Source organism: Dryobates pubescens, chromosome 1 (assembly GCF_014839835.1).
Source record: "Dryobates pubescens isolate bDryPub1 chromosome 1, bDryPub1.pri, whole genome shotgun sequence".
Taxonomy (NCBI): Eukaryota; Metazoa; Chordata; class Aves; order Piciformes; family Picidae; genus Dryobates; species Dryobates pubescens.
The window spans coordinates 17,403,554-17,425,881 of NC_071612.1; the positions used below are offsets into that span (position 1 = coordinate 17,403,554).

General features: G+C 51.2%; 1 protein-coding gene across 1 annotated transcript in view; it reads left to right on the forward strand.

Annotated features, from left to right (window-relative positions):
* The window catches only part of EFCC1 (EF-hand and coiled-coil domain containing 1), an 82,341-nt gene that overhangs the window by 50,271 nt on the left and 9,742 nt on the right, over positions 1–22,328 (forward strand). The window contains exons 3-5 of the mRNA XM_054161662.1: positions 9,793–9,938; positions 18,927–19,059; positions 20,233–20,398. Of these exons, the coding sequence (XP_054017637.1) occupies positions 9,793–9,938; positions 18,927–19,059; positions 20,233–20,398 (445 nt within the window). The remainder of the gene's footprint in view (positions 1–9,792; positions 9,939–18,926; positions 19,060–20,232; positions 20,399–22,328) is intronic.

Here is a 22,328-nt window from a genome sequence, read left to right on the forward strand (position 1 = left end):
AGTCCAACCTGTCACCACAGAGCTCATGACTAAACCATGGCACCAAGTGCCACCTCCAGTCCCCTCTTGAACACCTCCAGGGAATGGAACAAAACTAGAAATGGGGAGATTGAGATTGGATGTTAGGAAGAAGTTGTTCCCCATGAGGGTGGTGAGAGACTGGCACAGGCTGCCCAGGGAGGTGGTGGAAGCCTCCTTCCTGGAGGTGTTTGCAGCCAGGCTGGATGTGGCTGTGAGCAACCTGCTGTAGTGTGAGGTGTCCCTGCCCATGGCAGGGGGGTTGGAACTGGCTGATCCTTGAGGTCCCTTCCAACCCTGACAATTCTATGATTCCATGAATGATGCAACCCCCAGAGCAGTGCACAGATCCAAATTTTAAACTTCTCTCCAAAAAATAAGAGAGGACTGAGAGATTTGAAGCAGACTTCATTTCATCAATCCAGCTCAGAGCAGCATGAGCACTTGCACAACTCAGAACACATTCTGGAGACATTTCAAAGCCACACAGATGTGGTGCTGAGGGACATGGCTTAGTGGTGACCTGGCAATGCTGCATTGATGGTTGGACTCAGTGGGCTTAGGAAGAAATTCTTTCCAGTGAGGGTGGGGAGACACTGGAACAGGTTGCCCAGGGAAGTTGTGGATGTCGCCTCCCTGGAAGTGTTCAAGGCTAGGTGGGATGCAGCCTTGAGCAACCTGGGCTGGTGGGAGAGGTGCCTGCCCTTGGCAGGGGAGTTGGAACTAGATCACCTTTAAGGTCCCTTCTAACCCAAATCAGTCTGTGATTTTGTGATCTTAAAGGGGGCTTCCAACTAAAATGATTCTATGATTTTACATAGAATCAGGTTTGAGAAGATGCAGAATGGGAGCAAGGTTTAAAGGAGAGAGATGGTGAGAAAGAGGGAATTTTCCGCCAAGTGTATTTAGGATGAATCCTTCAGGCTGAAAAAGTTTCTCTCTTTCTTCCCAGCCATCAAAGCCACCCTTCCCTGTGCTCATGTCCTTGCCAGGGAGAGCACAGAGTACACAAGGGAAGGTTCTCTTGACCACATTCATGGTTGTGTGCCAGCTTGCTGTGCATGAACTGACATTCACAATTGCTGGCAAAGGTTTAGATACTTCTTCATGGCCATGGACTGGAGCACTATCAATACTTCAAAGCTCTTAGAAACATCCACTTCTCCAGACACAGGGGATGCAAGGCCTTTCAGAAGCACTTTTACTTCTGGCTTACCTGAAATCTGAAAGACCAGCCTAAGAAACACCTGGGTTGTGAAAAATTCAGCCCAAATGGCCTGGGAAAGCAACATGCACTGGAAGAGCCATGTGGATGTGGCACTTTGGAACATGGTTTAGTGGCCATGGTGGTGTCAGATCAGTGGCTGGACTGGATGGTCTTAGAGGTCTTTTCCAAGCAAAAAAAAACAATTCTGTGATTCTCTTTTGGTTAATTAAACCAAGTCTTTGGAAACAAAGTGTAGCTTGGTTTGTTTCCCTGTAGTTAGAGTGGAGTGGAGTGGAATTAACCTGGTTGGAAGAGACCTTTCTGATCATCAAGTCCAACCTCTCGCCCAACACCATCTAATCAACTAAACCATGGCACCAAGTGCCTCAGCCAGGCTCTTCTTAAACACCTCCAGAGATGGTGACTCCACCACCTCCCTGGGCAGCACAGCCCAAGGGCCAATTACTCCTTCTGGGAAGAACTTTCTCCTCACCTCCAGCCTAAACCTCCCCTGGCACAGCTTGAGACTGTGTCCTCTTGTTCTGCTGCTGGGTGCCTGGGAGAAGAGACCAACCCCCACCTGGTTACAACCTCCCTTCAGGGAGTTGTAGAGGGCAATGAGGTCTCCCCTGAGCCTCCTCTTCTCCAGGCTAAGCAACCCCAGCTCCCTCAGCCTCTCCTCACAGGGCTGTGCTCCAGACCCCTCCCCAGCTTTGTTGCCCTCCTCTGGACATGCAGTTCACAGAGCTCTTAGATCTGCTCCGAATCAGTCCCTAAAGCAGACTGCTTAACTGCCTATGCAGCAAAGCTAAATAATGCCTCAGAGTTCTTTTATGATTAGTCAGGATTTGTTCAAGTTAAAATTCCATGCAGTGGCAGAAGCAGGTGGGTTTTGCTGCAGTTGGAGGTTTCCATAACAATAACAGGCACCAATTAAAAGCCAATTAGTCATGGACATTACTTTAAGGTCCAGTACTTTGCAAACTCTCCCCTCTTCAATTTTCCTTCTCTGGAGCTGCCCATTATCCTCCCTACAAAGCCTTGAAAATGAATGTGGACTGTTTGCCTGTCTCCATGGAAGCCTTGCCACACCACGCCATACACAAATGCTTCCCAGGCATTTCAGAGCTCCTTTCCCCCTCTGATCTTTGCCCTAAACAAATGTGCTGTTTATTCACTCTTCTCCTCATTTATGAAGGTCCATTCGAGGCTGGATGAATGCCAGTGGAAAAAAAAAAGTAGACCTAAACCTGTGTTTAAGAAGGAGTGAAGATTCCTCCTTGGAGCATTCACCATGACAGCAGGCACATTCTGGCTGCCCCCTCTCCTCCTGCTCCTCTTTGAATCCCCAAACCTCTGCCGCTTGAAAAGGAAGAGCACAGATTTGGTGTTAGGGAACATAAAAAGCGTCAAAGATAACGAAAAGCATCCTGAGAAGGAAAGCAAAAAAATAAATAATGACCTGGTGGTTCAGTCACAAGATGAGAAATCGGTTCCCAGGCTCACAGGATGCCAGGGGTTGGAAGGGACCCAAAGAGACCATCGAGTCCAACCCCCCTGCCAGAGCAGGACCGTACAACCTAGCTCAGGTCACACAGGAACACATCCAGACAGGCCTTGAAAGACTCCAGAGAAGGAGACTCCACAGCCTCTCTGGGCAGCCTGCTCCAGGGCTCTGGGACCCTCACAGTGAAGAAGTTCCCCCTTGTGTTGAGGTGGAACCTCCTGTGCTGCAGCTTACATCCATTGCTCCTTGTCCTATCAAATGAGCAGAGCCTGTCCCCTCCCTCCTGACCCCCAGCCCTCAGATAATGATAAGCATTTATTAAATCCCCTCTCAGTCTTCTCTTCTCCAGACTGAACAGCCCCAGGTCCCTCAGCCTCTCCTCCCCAGGCAGTGCTCCAGTCCCCTAATCATCCTCCTTGCCCTCTGCTGGACTCCCCCCAGCAGATCCCTGTCCCCCTTGAACTGGGGAGCCCAGAACTGAATGCAGTACTCAAGATGAGGTCTCACCAGGGCAGAGTGGAGGGGGAGGAGAACCTCCCTGGATCTGCTGGACACAGTCTTCTTAATACACCCCAGGGACCCATGGGCCTTCTTGGCCACCAGGGCACATTGCGGTCCCGTGCAGAACTCGTTATGGTGGTGTTCCATTGTTGGGCTCCCCAAGAGCAGCACCACTGCTCCATTCATGCCTCCTTCACCTCACTTGATAACAGGGGTGAGAAATGCTGTGCACTCCCACAATGGCAACTAAGGAGCATGGAGTGACCCTGAGGAATTAAACTTTCTGTGCTGTTTGGCTGCATCTGAAGACCCAAAAAACCACAGAGAAAATCCAGTTAGAAATATTCCCTGCAGTCAATGTAGCATCCTGTATTGATGGAGAAATTAAAAGGAAGGAAGCAGTAGACAGTAAAGCCATGGTTTAGTAGTCATGAGGTGTTGGGTGACAGGTTGGACTTGATGATCTTTGAGGTCTTTTCCAACCTTATTGATTCTATGATTCTATTATCCTTAATGCTGTTTCCCTGTGCAGCATTTCTGGTGAGAACCTTCGTCACACCATCTCCTGTTTAGCTTCTTGCTGTAGTTTAGAGGAATGGGACATTGATCCTTGCAGGTATTAGCAGCTTGTTCCACCCTCATAACAGCCAAGACCTCTAGCCAAAAAGATGGAACCAAAAAGATCTCTGGCTTTGCTTCCTCAGCACCAGGCTTGGCAGATTATTGCCTTGAACTGGTTTTGGATAGAATCATAGAATTGTTAGGGTTGGAAGGGACCTCAAGGCTCAGCCAGTTCCAACCCCCCTGCCATGGGCAGGGTCACCTCACACTACAGCAGGTTGCTCACAGCCACATCCAGCCTGGCTGCAAAAACCTCCAGGCAGGAGGCTTCCACCACCTCCCTGGGCAGCCTGTGCCAGTCTCTCACCACCCTCATGGGGAACAACTTCTTCCTAACATCCAATCTGAATCTCCCCATTTCTAGTTTTGCTCCATCCCCCCCAGTCCTATCACTCCCTGACACCCTCAAAAGTCCCTCCCCAGCTTTCTTGGAGCCCCCTGCAGATACTGCAAGGCCACAAAAAGGTCTCCTGGGAGCCTTCTCCTCTCCATACTGCACAACCCCAACTCCCTCAGTCTGTCCTCACAGCAGAGCAGCTCCAGCCCTCTGCTCATCCTCGTGGCTCTTCTCTGGACACCTTCCAGCACCTCCAGATCCTTTCTGTAATAGAGGCTCCAGAACTGGACACAGAGCTCCAGCTGTGGTCTCAGCAGAGCACGGTAGAGGGGGAGAATCACCTCCCTTGCCCTGCTGACTATGCTTCTCTTGATGCAGCCCAGGATGTGATTGACTTTCTTTCTGGGCTGTAGGTGCACACTGCTGGCTCATGTTGGGCTTCTTCCAAGTCCTTACTGTCTTTATACATCCCTCCATTGGAGCTCCATTGTGCAGGACCCTCCCACTCTCTGTCCTCTGTCACTATCTAATGGTCCTGTCTTTTCCTGTCAACTTTCCCTGGTCACTCTTGTGGCTAAAGCAGTGCTCAGCACCACATTGTACTCAGGTCTTGGCAAGATTTACTAAACCAATACATTCTCAGGGTTTTTTATTTTCAATGCATTCTGTATGAGCAGAGGTGAGGGTCAGTCTGTTCTCCCCAGTAGCATGTGACAGGTTGAGAGGAAATGGCCTGAAATTGTGCCAGGGGAGATTTAGGTTGGATGTTAGGAACAATTTCTTCACTGCAAGAGTGGTCAGGGATTGGCACAGGCTGCCCAGGGAGGTGGTGGAGTCCCCATCCCTGGAAGTGTTCCAGAAATGTGTGGCCATGGCACTTTGGGACGTGGCGTAATGGCCATGGTGGTGTTGGGTTGATGGTTGGACCTGATGATCTTAGAGGGCTTTTCCAGCTGAAGCAGTCCTATGATTCTGTCAGTTTATTTTGAACTTTCCCTATCTGCTTGCTTTTCATCTCCATCTTAACCTGGCATGACTGAGCTCTGGAGTTCCAGCTTGTCTGGCCACGTTTCCATTTAAATTTAAACACCTTGAAATAAGCTACATCAGTGGTTCTAGACAGTAAGGTGCAGACCTTGATCTGCACTTCCTTTCTTAGGGTGTCAGGGAGTGATAGGACTTGGGGTGGGGATATAAAAAACCCTAGAAGTGGGTAGATTCAGATTGGATGTTAGGAAGAAGTTGTTCCCCAGGAGGGTGGTGAGAGACTGGCACAGGTTGCCCAGGGAGGTGGTGGAAGCCTCCTGCCTGGAGGTTTTTGCAGCCAGGCTGGAGGTGGCTGTGAGCAACCTGCTGTAGTGTGAGGTGTCCCTGCCCATGGCAGGGGGTTGGAACTGGCTGATCCTTGAGGTCCCTTCCAACCCTGACAATTCTGTGATTCTCTGATTCATTTTGGGTGCACTGTACACACTCTCAGCAACATTTCTTCTGTTGTAGAAACTAAGGCACAATGCAGTTTGATGCAAGTGATAAGAGCCTGTGCCACAACCAAGATTTAGATTCTGGTGCACATGGATATGCAAAACCTGGCTGAAAATTTACATTCCTTCCTAGTTTCTCAGGTGAACAGTTCCAGAGGCACAGACATGGCTGCCTTGAATCAATATATTGGGCAGAAAACACCTGCTGTCTGTAGGGCTCCCTTAATTCCTCCACATTAAGAGAGAGCTGATGAAGTGCTCTGAAGGAAATTACCATAGAATAATCAGGGTGTGTGCTGGGTGTTTCATTGATTCCTAGAATGGTTTGGGTTGGAAGGGACCTTAAAGATACCTATTTCCAACCCCATGCCATGGGGAAGGACACCTTGCACTAGACCAGGTTGCTCAAGGCCTCATACAGCCTGGCCTTGAACATCACAGTATCACTAAGGTTGGAAGAGACCCCAAGGATCATCAAGTCCAACCTGTCACCACAGACCTCATGACTAGACCATGGCTCCAAGTGCCACGTCCAATCCCCTCTTGAACACCTCCAGGGATGGTGACTCCACCACCTCCCTGGGCAGCACATCCCAATGATGAACAACTCTCTCAGTGAAGAACCTTCTGCTCACCTCAAGTCTAAACCTCCCCTGGAGCAGCTTGAGACTGTGTCCCCTTGTTCTGGTGCTGGTTGCCTGGGAGAAGAGACCAACCCCTTCCTGTCTACAACCACCTTTCAGGTAGTTGTAGAGGGCAATGAGGTCACCCCTGAGCCTCCTCTTCTCCAGGCTAAGCAACCCCAGCTCCCTCAGCCTCTCCTCACAGGGCTGTGCTCCAGACCCCTCCCCAGCCTCATTGCCCTTCTCTGGACACCTTCAAGTGTCTCAATGTCCTTCCTAAACTGAGAGGCCCAGAACTGGACATAGGACTTCAGGTGTGGCCTAACCAATGCAGAGTACAGGGGCACAATGACTTCCAGGGAGGGGACATCCACAACCTCTCCAGGCAGCCTGGTCCAGTGTCTCCCCACCCTCACTGTAAGAGAGACAGGGAACTGCTGGAGACAGTCCAGTGGAAGCTGCAAAGCTGCTGAGGGGCCTGGCGCTTCTTTATGAGGAGCAGGGGCTGAGAGCCTGGAGAAGAGCAGCCCCAGAGGGGAGCTGAGCAATGCTCAGCAAGAGCTGAAGGGTGGGGGGCAAGAGTCTGGGGCCAGACTCTTCTCAGTGGTGCCCAGGGACAGGACAAGGAGCAACGGGAAGTTAGGATGTTCCATCTGAACAGGAGGAGAAACTTGTGTGGTGTGAGGGCGCTGGAGGCCTGGAGCAGGCTGCCCAGAGAGGTTGTGGAGTCTCCTCTGGAGAGATTCTATATCCCCTGTCCATTGTGGTCCTGGGCAAGCTGCTTTAGCAGGGGGGTTGGACTGGGTGACCTCCAGACATCCATTCCAACACCTCACCATTGTGAGATCCTGTGATCTGTAAAAGGATTCTTATTGGGCACCAGGTGCCAAAATATTTTTGTCTTGGAAGCGAATCTGCACATTTCAGGACAATAAAATGTGACCCTGATGTGAAAGGCGATGCTGCTGCATCCCACAGGAGCTGTCCAGAAGGGGCAGCTCTGTGTGGCTTCCAAAAGCCCCCACTTGGAACTCCCAAGCTCAAGAGGGCTTTGGATTTGTGCACTCCTTGGTAGTGATTGCTTCCAGGACTGTGGAGGCCCAGTGCCTAGCCAGGCTCCGTTCTGGAGCCTGCTCTTTCCCCTGCAGTGCACAGGAAACACAATTGTTGCTAAGCTAAACAGCACCATGAGCTGTAAACAAAAGATGTCATCAGCTTTGTGCACTCAGCTCTGCCCGGGGGGGTGGGGGTGGGATAAATAAGTGCTGAATTCCCTCAGCCTCTGTCCCTGCAGATATATTGAAACACTGGCCTTGGCTGTTGCTAAATTCATGATCTTATTTACTCAGTATGCTTTTAGCAGCAACAAGGGAGCTAACACTGGTGTGGTTCTTCAGGACCTGACAGCAGCTGCATGAAACAAAAGCTCTCTGCAGCACTCCTCTCTCACTTGGCACCAGTTTCTCTGTTACTACACCCAAAGTCCTGTTTCTAGCAGTAGTTGGATTTACAGGCAGGAAGGGTTTAGGTTGCTACCACAAGGTCATGTTATGCAACTTGTTTCAGTAACAGCAGTTTGCTGAGTGCTTGTGTCTCAGTTTCTTTTGTTGATGAATATTTAAGATGTGAAGTGTCAGGAAGGTTCAGTATTCACCAGACCAAAGCTAACCTTTAGGAAGCATTTAGAGGGAGCTTAATTTGCTGTAAACCCCCTGAAGGTGCTTTGCTTTCTTCTGCATACATTCTCTTTGTGATCTGTATGACAGCTCCTACTGAGAAAAGCATAACCACATTATTCTCTCTGCAACTACCTAAAAGGAGGTTGGAGTGAGGTGGGAGTTCACACAATCACCAAGGTTGGAAGAGACCTCAAAGATCATCGAGTCCAACCTGTCACCACAGACCCCATGACTAGACCATGGCACCAAGTGCCACGTCCAGTCCCTCCAGCCTAAACCTCCCCTGGCACAGCTTGAGACTGTGTCCTCTTGTTCTGGTGCTGGGTGTCTGGGAGAAGAGACAACCTCTGCCTGTCTACAACCTCCCTTCAGGTAGCTGTAGACAGCAAGAAGGTCTCCCCTGAGCCTCCTCTTCTCCAGGCTAAGCAACCCCAGCTCCCTCAGCCTCTCCTCACAGGGCTGTGTTCCAAGCCCCTCACCAACTTCGTTGCCCTTCTCTGGACACGTTCAAGTGTCTCGATGTCCTTCTTAAATTGAGGGGCCAGACATAACATTATCTTGCACAACATACATATAATGGACTGGACTCAGTGCTCTGTTAGCTCCATACCCAAAAGGCAGCTGATTCTGTAAGAGAATGTTTGATCCCAACCTTACATGTGTGCAGTGATGTGCTTCACTTCCAATAGGAGTTTCTCAATTACATGCAAATATATACTACTCTTCATTTCCTTGAAGGTACTCCTGCTGTGCTGTCCATTTGCACATGTTGGGGGTTGGAAAAGACCTCTGGGATCATCCAGTCCAGCCCCCCCTGCTAAAGCAACATCACCCGCAGCAGGTTGCCCAGGATCAAAATGTCCATCTGGGTTTGGAATCTCTCCCCACCCTTTAGCTCTTGCTGAGCATTGCTCAGATCCCCTCTGGGGCTGCTCTTCTCCAGGCTCAACAGGCCCAGGGCTCTCAGCCTTTCCTCCTCCAGGTCCCTCAGAGTCTTTGTCACCTCCACTGGATCCTCTCCAGTAGTTCCCTGTCTCTGTTGAACTGGGGAGCCCAGAACTGGGCATAGTACTCCAGGTGTGGCCCCCCTGGGGCAGAGGCAACCACAAATTCCTCAGTCAAAACAATCACTGTACTTCATTGGGTTAAATTACTTTCTTCAGGATGTATTTGGCTGGCAAGTATAAGGAGTCATGTTCACCTGTGACATTATTTGATCTGTGTACTGACCCTTGGAAGGTGTTTCCTTTAGAGGAAATGTCCATAGATGGACATCTACTCAGAAGAGAGCACCATTTCAAAGGGGGATGTCAGAAGCCCACTGCTGAGAGGCTTCTAAGCTGTGACTTAGATGTGTCACTCCATGCACCATTCTTTTTGACTTCAGTCTCTAATCCTGCTTCTTTTCCAGTACTTGGAAGACAGATCAAAACTGCTTGACATTTCCAAGTCTGAGTGCCAGTCCAAGACCAGCTCTGGTGGTGTGGTGCCCGTGGTAGAGGTGCAGCAGACCCTGCTGTGGCCGTCAGAGGGGAAGCTTGTGGCCAGAGTAGGCTGTTCTCGTGTATAGTTTCTAGGTATCTCTAACCTGAACTAAAAGCCACAAGTAATTTTTAGTTCATATTACCTAAAGAACTGACATCCACCTTCCTTTGATTGTTGGTGAAGCAGCCCTCAAGGGTTTGGTTTCCAGGCACTGTTGGTAGATGCCTCTCTTCTCTCCAGCAGGTCTGAGGAGCTGCGTTCAATCAGCCATTCCTGCCCTGTGCTGTTTTCACGTGTCCTGCAAGTCCACGTCACTTTGCCCTTCTTTTCCAGGTCAGAAGTGGCAAGATTTGAGCTTCCCTGCAGGAGCAGCCCGGGGCAGAGGGAGGGAGCAGCACGGCTTGAGGGGAGGTACTGCCTGCCCAGCATCCAGCCAGACCGACGATCCCCCACCGGCGGAGCGGGCGCCTCCGAGAACGGTATCAAGGGTAGAGGGTAGAAAGGCTCTGCAGAGGGACCTCGACCGACTGGACAGATGGGCAGAGTCCAATGGCATGGCATTTAACAAGTCCAAGTGCCAGGGGCTGCACTTTGGCCACGGCAACCCCATGCAGAGCTACAGGCTGGGGTCAGAGTGGCTGGAGAGCTGCCAAACAGAGAGGGCCCTGGGGGTGATGATTGACAGCTGCCTAAACATGAGCCAGCAGTGTGCCCAGGTGGCCAAGAGGGCCAATGGCCTGCATTAGGAATAGTGTGGCCAGCAGGAGCAGGGAGGTCATTGTGCCCCTGTATTCTGCATTGGTTAGGCCACACCTTGAGTCCTGTGTCCAGTTCTGGGCCCCTCAGTTTAAGAAGGACATTGAGACACTTGAAGGTGTCCAGAGAAGGGCAACAAGGCTGGGGAGAGGCCTTGAGCACAGCCCTGTGAGGAGAGGCTGAGGGAGCTGGGGTTGTTTAGCCTGGAGAAGAGAAGTCTCAGGGGTGACCTCATTGCTCTCTACAACTACCTGAAAGGTGGTTGTAGCCAGGAGGGGGTTGGTCTCTTCTCCCAGGCAGGCAGCACCAGAACAAGGGGACACAGTCTCAAGCTGCGCTAGGGGAGGTTTAGGCTGGAGGTGAGGAGAAAGTTCTTCACTGAGAGAGTTGTTTGTCATTGGGATGTGCTGCCCAGGGAGGTGGTGGAGTCACCATCCCTGGAGGTGTTCAAGAGGAGATTGGACGTGGCTCTTGGTGCCATGGTCTAGTCGTGAGGTCTGTGGTGACAGGTTGGACTCAATGATCCTCGAGGTCTCTTCCAACCTTAGCTATACTGTGATACTGTGAAACCCAGCACCCAGCTGCTTTATTCCCTCTCTGATCTGTAAGACACTCAGCAGAAAATACACTATAGGTATCAAACCACCAAAGCCACAAACCTACCCTAATGAACTTTGAAATCCTAGACCTAAGCAAAAGGCAACAGCCCAGCTTTCTACTTCTCCCTCCTCACATAACTCTGTGCTTAATGAAAGCCTGAACATATGATAGAATCACAGAATGTTAGGGACTGGAAGGGACCTCAAGAGATCATCCAGTCCAACCCCCCTGCCAGAGCAGGAGCACCTGGAGCAGGTCACACCGGAACTCATCCAGGCAGGTCTTGAGTATCTCCAGAGAGGGAGACTCCACAGCCCCCCTGGGCAGCCTGTGCCAGGCCTCTGTCACCCTCACAGGGAAATAATTCTTCCTCCTGCTTCCATGGAGCTTCCTCTGCCTCAGCTTCCACCACTGCCCCTTGTGCTGGCATTGGGCATCACCCAGCAGAGCCTCTGGGCACTCACCCTGCACATCTATCACCAGCAATGAGGTCACCCTCAGGCTCCTCCTCTCCAAGCTACAGAGCCCTCAGCTCCCTCAGGCTCCCCTCATGAGGAAGATCTTCCACTCCCTTCATCATTTTTGTGGCTCTGTGCTGGACTCTCTCAAGCAGTTCCCTGAGGTCCTTCTTGTACTGAGGGGCCCAGAACTGGACACAAGATTCCAGATGCAGTCTCACCAGGGCCATTAGCAACATTATGGTTTGAGAGAGATATGAAATAGAAACTCCAAACCCCTCATCTCAAACACCTCCCCCTTTAACCACACCACCTGGCTGGCAATGCTGCTGCTTGGATTTTGAAGCCTATGCTAGCCATGGACCAGAATTTCATGGAAACATTTCAGGCACAGCACATTCCACTCTAAAGTTGCCATCAGAGTGAGTGCAAAAGGCTTTTGGAGACCTGAAAGGGTCCCACTGAAATCAGAGCCTCACCAGGGCAGAGTAGAGAGGGAGAAGAATGTCTCTACACCCATTACCACACCCCTCCAGTTCCAGCTTCTTTCCCCAAGGTTCACCTCACCAAACCCTTTTTCCTGGCTTAAAAGTTTTCCTTTCTCTGTAAATAAACCCTCAGAACTTCAGCTGAAATCATCTCTAAGGAAACCATTTGCAGCTAATGCTCTGCACAGCCACACTCGTTGGAAACATCCTGGTCGCTGCAGTAGCTCCAAAAAAGGGCCAACCCCTTTAGCAGATGTAGCCCTAACTGCTGCCATCACATCACATCACATCACATCACATCACACCCTTGTGATTTCCCAAGGGGCTGCACAAAGAATTCTGTGAAGGTCTTCTAAAACCCTGTGGCCAAGGCTGGATCTCACCATCCATGACCTCAGCTAGGCATTGCAGGGCAGACACTGTTACGAGGGCTCTCAAGGAGACAGCAATTCGGAGGTCGTTTGTCTGCTGTAAGGATGAGACATGCTAATGACAGCCCTTGGGAGAAGCCAAACATCTCTTTGAGTAGTACTAGGCAGACAGCAAAATGCAAAGGTTGCCTTCTCTCCAGGGGTTTTGCTGTTCTTTTTGGACATGCCTACTTCCAAGAAGATAGAAGCACACATTAACTGTAGGTAAAATGGTCAGAGAGCCGAGATTTTGGGTGTGTATTGAATGGAGCTGGCAAGAAGCTGCTTGGGAATGTGAAAAATAATGACCTGTAACTACAATTACCATTGTGACATGTTCTCCATGGGGTTGGGCTTAGGAAACAAACCTGCTGTTCCAAATACTTTGATCAGACTCTTTGCCAGCTCAGAGAGAGTTTCTATGTCCAACCCACCCTACCTGCGTTTCAAGTGCAAACAGTTTACAGCAGACTGCACCTCCCAGAATCACAGAATGGTAGGGGTTGGAAGGGGCCTCTCAAGATCACTGAGTTCAACCCCCAGCCAGAGCAGGATCACCTAAAGCAGATAGACTAGACTAGACTAGACTAGACTGGACTAGAGTAGAGTAGAGTAGAGTAGAATAGAGTAGAATAGAGTAGAATAGAATAGAATAGAATAGAATAGAATAGAATAGAATAGAATAGAATAGAATAGAATAGAATAGAATAGAATAGAATAGAATAGGAGTAGAGTAGAATAGAATAGAATAGAACAGAACCAGGTTGGAAAAGACCTTCCAGATCATTGAGTCCAACCTATCACCCAACACTAATCAACTAAACCATGGCACCAAGCAACCCATCAAGTCTCTTCCTAAACACCTCCAGGGATGGTGACTCCACCACCTCCCTGGGCAGCACATCCCAAGGGCCAATTACTCCCTCTGTGAAGAACTTCTTCCTAACCTCCAGCCTAAACCTCCCCTGGCACAGCTTCAGGCTTTGTCTTCTTGTTCTGGTGCTGCTTGCCTGGGAGAAGAGACCAACCCCCACCTGGCTACAACCTCCCTTCAAGGAGTTGTAGACACCAAGAAGGTCTCCCCTGAGCCTCCTCTTCTCCAGGCTAAGCAACCCCAGCTCCCTCAGCCTCTCCTCACAGGGCTGTGCTCCAGACCCCTCCCCAGCTTTGTTGCCCTTCTCTGGACACCTTCCAGCATCTCAACATCTTTCCTAACCTGAGGGGCCCAGAACTGGACACAGAAACACATCCAGGTGGGCCTTCAACATCTCCAGGGACAGAGACTCCACCATCTCCTTGGGCAGCCTGCTCCAGGGCTCTGCCACCCTCACAGTACAGGATTTCCTCCTCACGTTTAGGTGGAACTTGCTATGTTCAAGTTTGTGCTCATTCCCTCATGGGGACCACTGAGAGGAGTCTTCCCCATCTTCCTGACACCCACCCTTTAGGTATTTGTAAGCATTGAGAAGATCTCCCCTTAGCCTCCTCCAGGCTAGACAGCCCCAGCTGTCTCAGCCTTTCCTCATATGAGAGATGTTCCACTTGAATGATATCAAACAGACCTGAGTTCACAGATGAGAAAAGCTGAAAAAGTGTTCCATCAACTAAAAAAGCATTAGTCAGGCAGAGAACAAAGCAATAACTCAGAGAGCTGTCCACATAAAATATTGTGGTAATATTTAAGACAAATATGCTAGGTGAAGAAATTCAGGTGCAAAAGTCTGGGGGTTTTGTAAACATGTTCATTTCTTAGAGTGGAGAAGCACTGCCATCAATGGCATTGGGTAGGTCATACAATCATGAAATGGTTTGGGCTGGAAGGGACCTTAAAGATCACCCAGTTCCAACCCTCTGCCATGGGCAGGGACACCTCCCACCAGCCCAGGTGGCTTAAGGCCACATCCAGCCTGGCCTTGAACACCTCCAGGCAGGAGGCAGCCACAGCCTCCCTGGGCAACCTGTGCCAGAGTCTCCCCAACCCTCACTCTGAAGAATTTCTTCCTAACCTCCAGTCTCAATCTCCTCTCTTCCAGCTCAAAGCCCTTGTCCTCATCCTACCACTACAAACCCTTGTCAGAAGTCCCTTCCAGCTTTCTTGTAGGCCTCCTTCTCCATTAGTTTCCAAATTAATGCCCAAATGTCACCAAAAAATGCCCTATGGTTCTGCCAACAGAACCTCTTGGTTTGAATGTGAGCTTACCAGAAGCACTTCCATAAAATACTGCCTTTACTTTAAAAGAGATGCATAAGAAGTTTTGCTTTTCCTTCTGGCTTCCAGCTCTGCTAATCACAGAATGGTGGAGGTTGAGAGGGACCTCCAGGGATCATCTGGTCCAAGTTCCCTGCCAGAGTAGGATAACCCAGGGCAGGTCACACAGGAGCAGATCCAGGTGGGGTTTGAAAGCCTTCAGAGCAGGAGACTCCACAACCTCTCTGGGCAGCCTGCTCCAGGGCTCTGTCACCCTCACAGCAAAGAAGTTTTTCCTCTTACTGAGGTGGTACTTCCTGGCTTCCAGTCTGTATCCATTGCCCCTTGTGTTGTCACAGGACATCACTGGAAAGAGGCTAACCTATAAGGGGGATGCAAGCCACACTTTTTGCACACACATTGAACCAGAGCAAAGGACACTTCCTGTGGAGGGGAGGGGGAAGAGCTAATGAAAGCATCACAAGCATCTTGGATACCTTCTGAAGGCCACTTGTGATTCAAATGCCTTCCCCCCCACATTTAAACCCCTAATCCAAGTCCCTGCTGTGTCAGAGGCTGCAATTAATTTCCTGGATTAAACACAGCACTGTGAAGCTCATCAGGGAATCCCATCACTTTGGGTGAGCAGTTCTCACAGCTGCCCCTACAGGCCTTCAAGCCTGACCTCAGTGCCAGGCAAGATGATGGAACAGGTCATCTTGAGTGCAATCACACAGCACTTACAGGATGGCCAAGGGACCAGGCCCAGCCAGCATGGATTTAGGAAGGGCAGGTCCTGCCTCACCAACCTGATCTCCTTCTATGCCCAGGTGAGTGCCTGGTGGATGTGGGGCAGGCTGTGGATGAGGTCTGCCTGGACCTCAGCAAGGCCTTTGACACCATCCCCCACAGCAAACTCCTGGCCAAGCTGTCAGCCCCTGGCTTGGACAGCAGCACTCTGAGCTGGGTTAGCAACTGGCTGGAGGCTGAGCCCAGAGAGTGGTGGGGAATGGTGCCACAGCCAGCTGGCAGCCAGACACCAGTGGTGTCCCCCAGGGATCAGTGCTGGGCCCCATCCTGTTCAATATCTTCATTGATGATCTGGAGGAGGGCATTGAGTCCATCATCAGTAAATGTGCAGATGACACCAAGCTGGGGGCAGGAGTGATCTGTTAGAGGCTAGGAGAGCTCTGCAGAGGGACCTGGACAGGCTGGACAGATGGGCAGAGGCCAAGGGCAGGAGATTGAACACTTCCAAGTGCCAGGTTCTGCACTTTGGCCACAGCAACCCCAGGCAGTGCTACAGGCTGGGGTCAGAGTGGCTGAGAACAGGCAGGAAGAGAGAGACCTGGGGGTGCTGGTGGACAGCAGCTGAACATGAGCCAGCAGTGTGCCCAGGGGGCCAAGAAGGCCAAGGGCATCCTGGCCTGCATCAGGAAGAGTGTGGCCAGCAGGAGCAGGGAAGTCCTTGTGTCCTGTGCTCAGCACTGCTGAGGCCACACCTTGAGTCCTGTGTCCAGTTCTGGGCTCCTCAGGTTAGGAAAGATGTTGAGCTGCTGGAAGGTGTCCAGAGAAGGGCAACAAAGCTGGGGAGGGGTCTGGAGCACAGCCCTGTGAGGAGAGGCTGAGGGAGCTGGGGTTGCTTAGCCTGGAGAAGAGGAGGCTCAGGGGAGACCTTCTTGCTCTCTCCAACTCCCTGCAGGGAGGTTGTAGCCAGGTGGGGGTTGGTCTCTTCTCCCAGGCACCCAGCAGCAGAACAAGAGGACACAGTCTCAAGCTGTGCCAGGGGAGGTTTAGGCTGGAGGTGAAGAGAAAGTTCTTCCCACAAGAGAGATTGGCCCTTGGGATGTGCTGCCCAGGGAGGTGGTGGAGTCACCATCCCTGGAAGTGTTTAGGAAGAGCCTGGCTGAGGCACTTGGTGCCATGGTTTAGTTGATTAGATGGTGCTGGGTGATAGGTTGGGCTTGATGATCTGGAAGGTCTTTTCCAACCTGGTTAATTCTATTTCTATTTCTAACAGCCATAACCTCTTTACCCCTTTGAACTCCTGTGGCAGGACAATAAATGATGGCGGGGAAAGAGTTCCCTGCTAATGCCTCACCCATTGAAAATAGAAAGGTCTTTGTGATTTGGCCAGGCAGAGCCTCACAGGGAGAAAGTGCTGCCAATAAATTGGTTTGTACAGTGTTCAGGTGGCCATAAAAATGCAGCCATTCATTCTCTCATCATTAAAGAGCAAGGCTGCGTGCAGCTGAGCTTTGTTCCCGCTCAGGCCATCAATTACTGAAGGCGATAACCTATAAATTAGGCCCATGGAATGCTGCTGGAATGCAAATTGCAGTAACAAACACATGCTGAGGGGTTAACTCAACACCAAACCAAGCCCAGAACCACAGGCTTTTTGTCCTTTGTGGCTGAAAATAGACCTGAGCAAGGACGAAGCAGGCTGCAGCTGGAGAGCGAGAGGCTGCGGCGGCGGCGGGACGCGGCTGCCCTCTGAAGGGGATCTTGCTGCTGGCATGGGGCTGGGACCACGCAGAAGCCCTCAGAGAGACAATGGGAAGTGGTGTTTCAGCTGCAGCTGCGGTGCTTCCTCCTAGCAATCAGGCAGAAAGCAGCCTCCTGAGAGCCTCTGCTGGGTGACTCATCCCCTGGAGCCCCTTCTCCTGGGCTGAAGGGGCTAAAAGTCCTGGCAGCCTGGGGCGGTCCCCACAGACTGGGGGAACATTGCTCCCATTTGCAAAAAGGCTAAGAAGGAGGAACCAGGGAACTCCAGGCCAGTCAGTCTCACCCTGTGCCTGGAATGATCATGGAGCAGATCCTTCTGGAGGCACTACTGACTCAGAAGAATAGTGAAGAGCTCATTGGGAACACCAGGGAGGTGGTTGAGGCCCCATCCCTGGAGGTGTTTAAGCCCAGGCTGGATGAGGCTCTGGCCAGCCTAGTGTGAGGTGTCCCTGCCCATGGCAGGGGGGTTGGAACTGGATGATCCTTGTGGTCCCTTCCAACCCTGACTGATTCTATGGTACTATGAAATCTGCATAACGTTTGCAGTGCCACCTGAGGCCATCTCTAAAGAACTAACAGCAGTTTTCCTGATCACTCTGCTAGAATTCATTAAACCTGCTTAATCAACTGACAGCTAGTGAGGTAAACAATTACAGCATTCAAATCATGCTAGCATGGGCTTATCCTGATGTCAGCTCAAAACAAATGCTCGGGATAAAGCTGGGACCAGTGCCTGTCATGGACTCACAGGGAGTTACAAGCAGCATAATAACCCTCAACGTCCCAGGATACATCTTACTGTAATGTAAAGGAGGTGAAAAGTCCCACTAGTCACCATTCTGTGCCCCAAGGGGATGAAAAGTCCCACTAGTCACCATTCTGTGCCCCAAGGGGATGAAAAGTCCCACTAGTCACCATTCTGTGCCCCAAGGGGATGAAAAGTCCCACTAGTCACCATTCTGTGCCCCAAGGGGCTGAAAATCACAGAATCACCAGGGTTGGAAGAGGCCTCAAAGATCATCCAGTCCAACCTGTCACCACAGACCTCATGACTAAACCATGGCTCCAAGTGCCACATCCAGTCCCCTCTTGAGCACCTCCAGGGATGGTGACTCTACCACCTCCCTGGGCAGCACATCCCAATGGCTAACAACTCTCTCTGTGAAGAACTTTCTCCTCACCTCCAGCCTAAACTTCCCCTGGCACAGCTTGAGACGGTTGCCCCCTTGGTGCTTCACCCTGATCCTTATGTCAGAGGTACTTAAAAGAATTGAAGTGAAAGAGCTAGCAGGTTGCCTGCAGGAGAGTGTTGAAGTGTTGGCATAGAGTTCTTGTGCTTGACAAAGACCTCTGAGAGCACTGGGTCCAGCCATCAACCCAAGAGCAGCTCAAGGTACAGCCTTGCTGTCTAGAACCACTGATGGAGATTATTTCAAGGTGTTTAAATTCGAATGGAAACGTGGCCAGACAAGCTGGAACTCCAGAGCTCAGTCATGCCAGGTTAAGATGGAGGTGAAAAGCAAGCAGCAGCATGAGCAGATAGGGAAAGTTTGGGGGGAAAAAAAACCTGATAGAATCATAGAATTGTTTTGGTTGGCAAAGCCCTGTAAGAGCACTCAGTCCAACCACCAACCCAACCAACACCCCCACGGCCCCAAGTGCCATGGCCACAGGTTTCTCAAACACCTCCAGGGATGGGGACTCCACCACCTCCTTGGGCGGCCTCTTCCAATCCCTGACCACTCTTGCAGAGAAGAAATGTTTCCTAATCTCCAACCTAAACCTCTCCTGGCACAATTTGAGGCCACTTCCTCTTGTCTCAGCACTTGATACTTGAGAGAGCAGACCCAAGGTCCACCTCATTAATAATTATTGCTGACACTGCCCTGGCTCAGCTTTAAACCCCTTCCGTGGCTGCTGCAGGCCCCTGCTTGCTGTTTTGCTGGGGTTTTAACAGCTCTCTCCCTTCCCTCTCAGCCCCAGGAGTTTGGGTGAGTTGCTGCTGGAGCAGCAGGGGGAAGTGGTTGTGTTGTCACTAAGGGGTTGGTTTCTCCAGCAGAGGATCAGCTGTTTCGCTCGGTGGAGGGCCAGGCTGCCTCTGATGAAGAGGAAGAGAAGTGGGGAGGAGAGCAGCCATCCCAGGTGGACCTCATGAAGAAAATCCTGGCCAAGCTCCCTTGCTGTGGCAGTGGGTAGGTAGCAGAGATGAATGTGATTTGAGCCCTTTGCAGAGATCACACAGAATCATACAAAATGCCAGCATGGTGGGGGTGGAAGTGGCTTCTGGAGATCACCCAGTCCAGACCAGACCCTGCTAAAGCAGGGCACCCACAGCAGCCTGCCCAGGATCACAGTGGCTGTGGGGGGGGGTTGGAATCTCTCCAGAGAAGGAGACTCCACAACCTCTCTGGGCAGCCTGCTCCAGGATTCCAGCACCCTCACACCAAAGAAGTTTCTCTTGGGTGCCAGTCTGTGCCTGTTGCCCCTTGTCCTGTCACTGGACACCACTGACAAGAGTCTGGCCCCAGCCTCTTGCCCCCAACCCTTTAGCTCTTGCTGAGCATTGCTCAGATCCCCTCTCAGGCTGCTCTTCTCCAGGCTCAACAGCCCCAGGGCTCTCAGCCTTTCCTGGCAGAGATGCTCCAGGCCCCTCAGCAGCTTTGTAGGCTCTGCTGGACTCTCTTTAGTAGTTTCCTGTCTCTCTTGATCTGGGGAGCCCAGAACTAGAGCCAGTAGTCCAGATGTGTCCTCACTAGGGCAGCAGGAGAAGAGAATCTCCCTTAATGCACTCAATGCATCCCAGGAGATCATTTGCCCCTTGGCCATGAGGGCACATTGCTGGCTCATGGTGAGCTTCTTGTTCACCAGCACCCTCAGGTCCCCTCTGGGGAGCTGCTTTCCAGCAGGCCAGCCCTCACCTGTACTGGTGCAGGGGGTTATTCCTTCCCAGGCACAGGACCCTACACTTGCCCTGGTTGAACTTCATGAGGTTCCCCTCCACCCAACTCTCCAGCCTGGCCAGGTCTCACTGAATGGCAGCACAGCCTGACTGGGTGTTGGTTTGGTATCATCAGCAAACTCGATGAGGATGTTGAACAAGACTGTACCTAGCTCTGACCCCTGGAGAACAGACCTGAAGGCACCATGGATTCATCAAGAAGCAGAGATAGCATATGGGCAAAATCAGCAACCCCTTTGGCCACCCAGCCCAGCTTTTGGGGCAAACCCCATGGTGGATCTTCCCACCTAAGGCTGATCAGGACCCTAATTTATGATCTGTGTTGTCAAACTGCCTGTTACAAGCACAGACCTTCAGTGGCAGCTTTCAATAACTTCTTTTTCTTTTCTTTTTAATGCATATGTAGGTGTGATGAAAGAATGTGGAAGAAGCTAATGTCTTACTTGGAGACCACCAGTCCTGATGGGCAAGAAACAGCCCCTGCAGAGCTGACAGAGAGAGCCACACAGCTACCCCAGCAACTTCAGCTTAAAGGGCATGAGGTGAAAAAGCTGGAAGCAAATATGGAAGAGGTAACAGGTGGCAAGCAGAGTATGGCAGAGTCATTTCTGTGCCTTTGAGTGGCTGCATGTGTGTGCTTCTGTATTTTGTTCTGACCATTCCATGCCCTGTTACTGATGCTGCTCACTGTGCTGTTAGTTTGTCAGCTCAGACATCTCCTGCTTTGCTGTAACATCTACACTGCTACTGTGGTTCCCACCCAAGTGTGTGAAGGATGAGGTGTGTGCCAGACACAGGCTCTCCACACACTGTCCTCTAGTTAAATGATTGAAGGCTGCTTAGCCTGGAGAAGAGGAGGCTCAGGGGAGACCTTGCTCGCTCCAACTCCCTGAAGGGAGGTTGTAGCCAGGTGGGGGTTGGTCTCTTCTCCCAGGCACCCAGCAGCAGAACAAGAGGACACAGTCTCAAGCTGTGCCAGGGGAGGTTTAGGCTGGAAGTGAGGATAAAGTTCTTCCCAGCAAGAGAGATTGGCCCTTGGGATGTACTGCCCAGGGAGGTGGTGGAGTCACCATCCCTGGAGGTGTTCAAGAGGGGATTGGATGTGGCACTTGGTGCCATGGTTGAGTTGATCAGATGGTATTGGGTGAGAGGTTGGACTTGATGATCTGGAAGGTCTTTTCCATCCTGGTTAATTCCATTCCACTCCACTCCATTCCCTTCCATTCCACTCCACTCCACTCCACTCCACTCCACTCCACTCCACTCCACTCCACTCCACTCCACTCCATTCCATTCCATTCCACCATGGATTTTTCTTTCCTTTCTTTAAAGATATTGATGCTTTTGGTATCTCAGAGCAAGGACTCCCACACCCTGGTTAGAAAGGAACAGGTTCAGAGGATTTGAGTTTGCTAGCTTCAGATCTGTTGGCTGACCATCCACTGTCCCCTTGTGGTCGTGCTTGGGAATCAGCAAAAGATCCTTGCTTCATGATGTTACAGATTTCTACTGCCAGAAATTCTCCTTAGTTGTCACCATTCCTAGTCTGCCTCATCCCTCTTGCTATGAAAACCATCATTTCTGTTGTGCTTCTGTGCACTCTCCAAGCTCTGCTGTCCTTAGGAATGAGGAGAACTGAAAATGTGCTTCATATTCCAGTGCAAGCACTGCACAGAGTCACAGAACCATTTTGGTTGGAAAAGACCTGTAAGACCATCAGGCCCAAGCCTTAATCCAGCACTTCCAGGTAGTTTACAATAGAATAGAATAGAATTAACCAGGTTGGCAAAGACCTTCCAGATCATCAAGTCCAACCTATCACCCAGCACCTCATGACTAACTAAACCATGGCTCCAAGTGCCACATCTAGTCCCCTCTTGAACACCTCCAGGGATGGTGACTCCACCACCTCCCTGGGCAGCACATCCCAAGGGCCAATCTCTCTTGCTGGGAAGAACTTTATCCTCACTTCCAGCCTAAACCTCCCCTGGCACAGCTTGAGACTGTGTCCTCTTGTTCTGGTGCTGCTTCCCTGGGAGAAGAGACCAACCCCCACCTGGCTACAACCTCCCTTCAGGGAGCTGGAGAGAGCAAGAAGGTCTCCCCTGAGCCTCCTCTTCTTCAGGCTAAGCAACCCCAGCTCCCTCAGCCTCTCCTCACAGGGCTGTGCTCCAGACCCCTCCCCAGCTTTGTTGCCCTTCTCTGGACACCTTCCAGCAGCTCAACATCTTTCCTAAGCTGAGGAGCCCAGAACTGGACACAGGACTCAAGGTGTGGGCTAACCAGTGCTGAGCACAGGGCACAAGGACTTCCCTGCTCCTGCTGGCCACACTCTTCCTGATGCAGGCCAGGATGCCCTTGGCCTTCTTGGCCACCTGGGCACACTGCTGGCTCATGTTCAGCTGCTGTCCACCACTCCTCCCAGGTCCCTTTCTGCCTGGCTGCTCTCAGCCACTCTGACCCCAGCCTGTAGCACTGCCTGGGGTTGCTGTGGCCAATGTG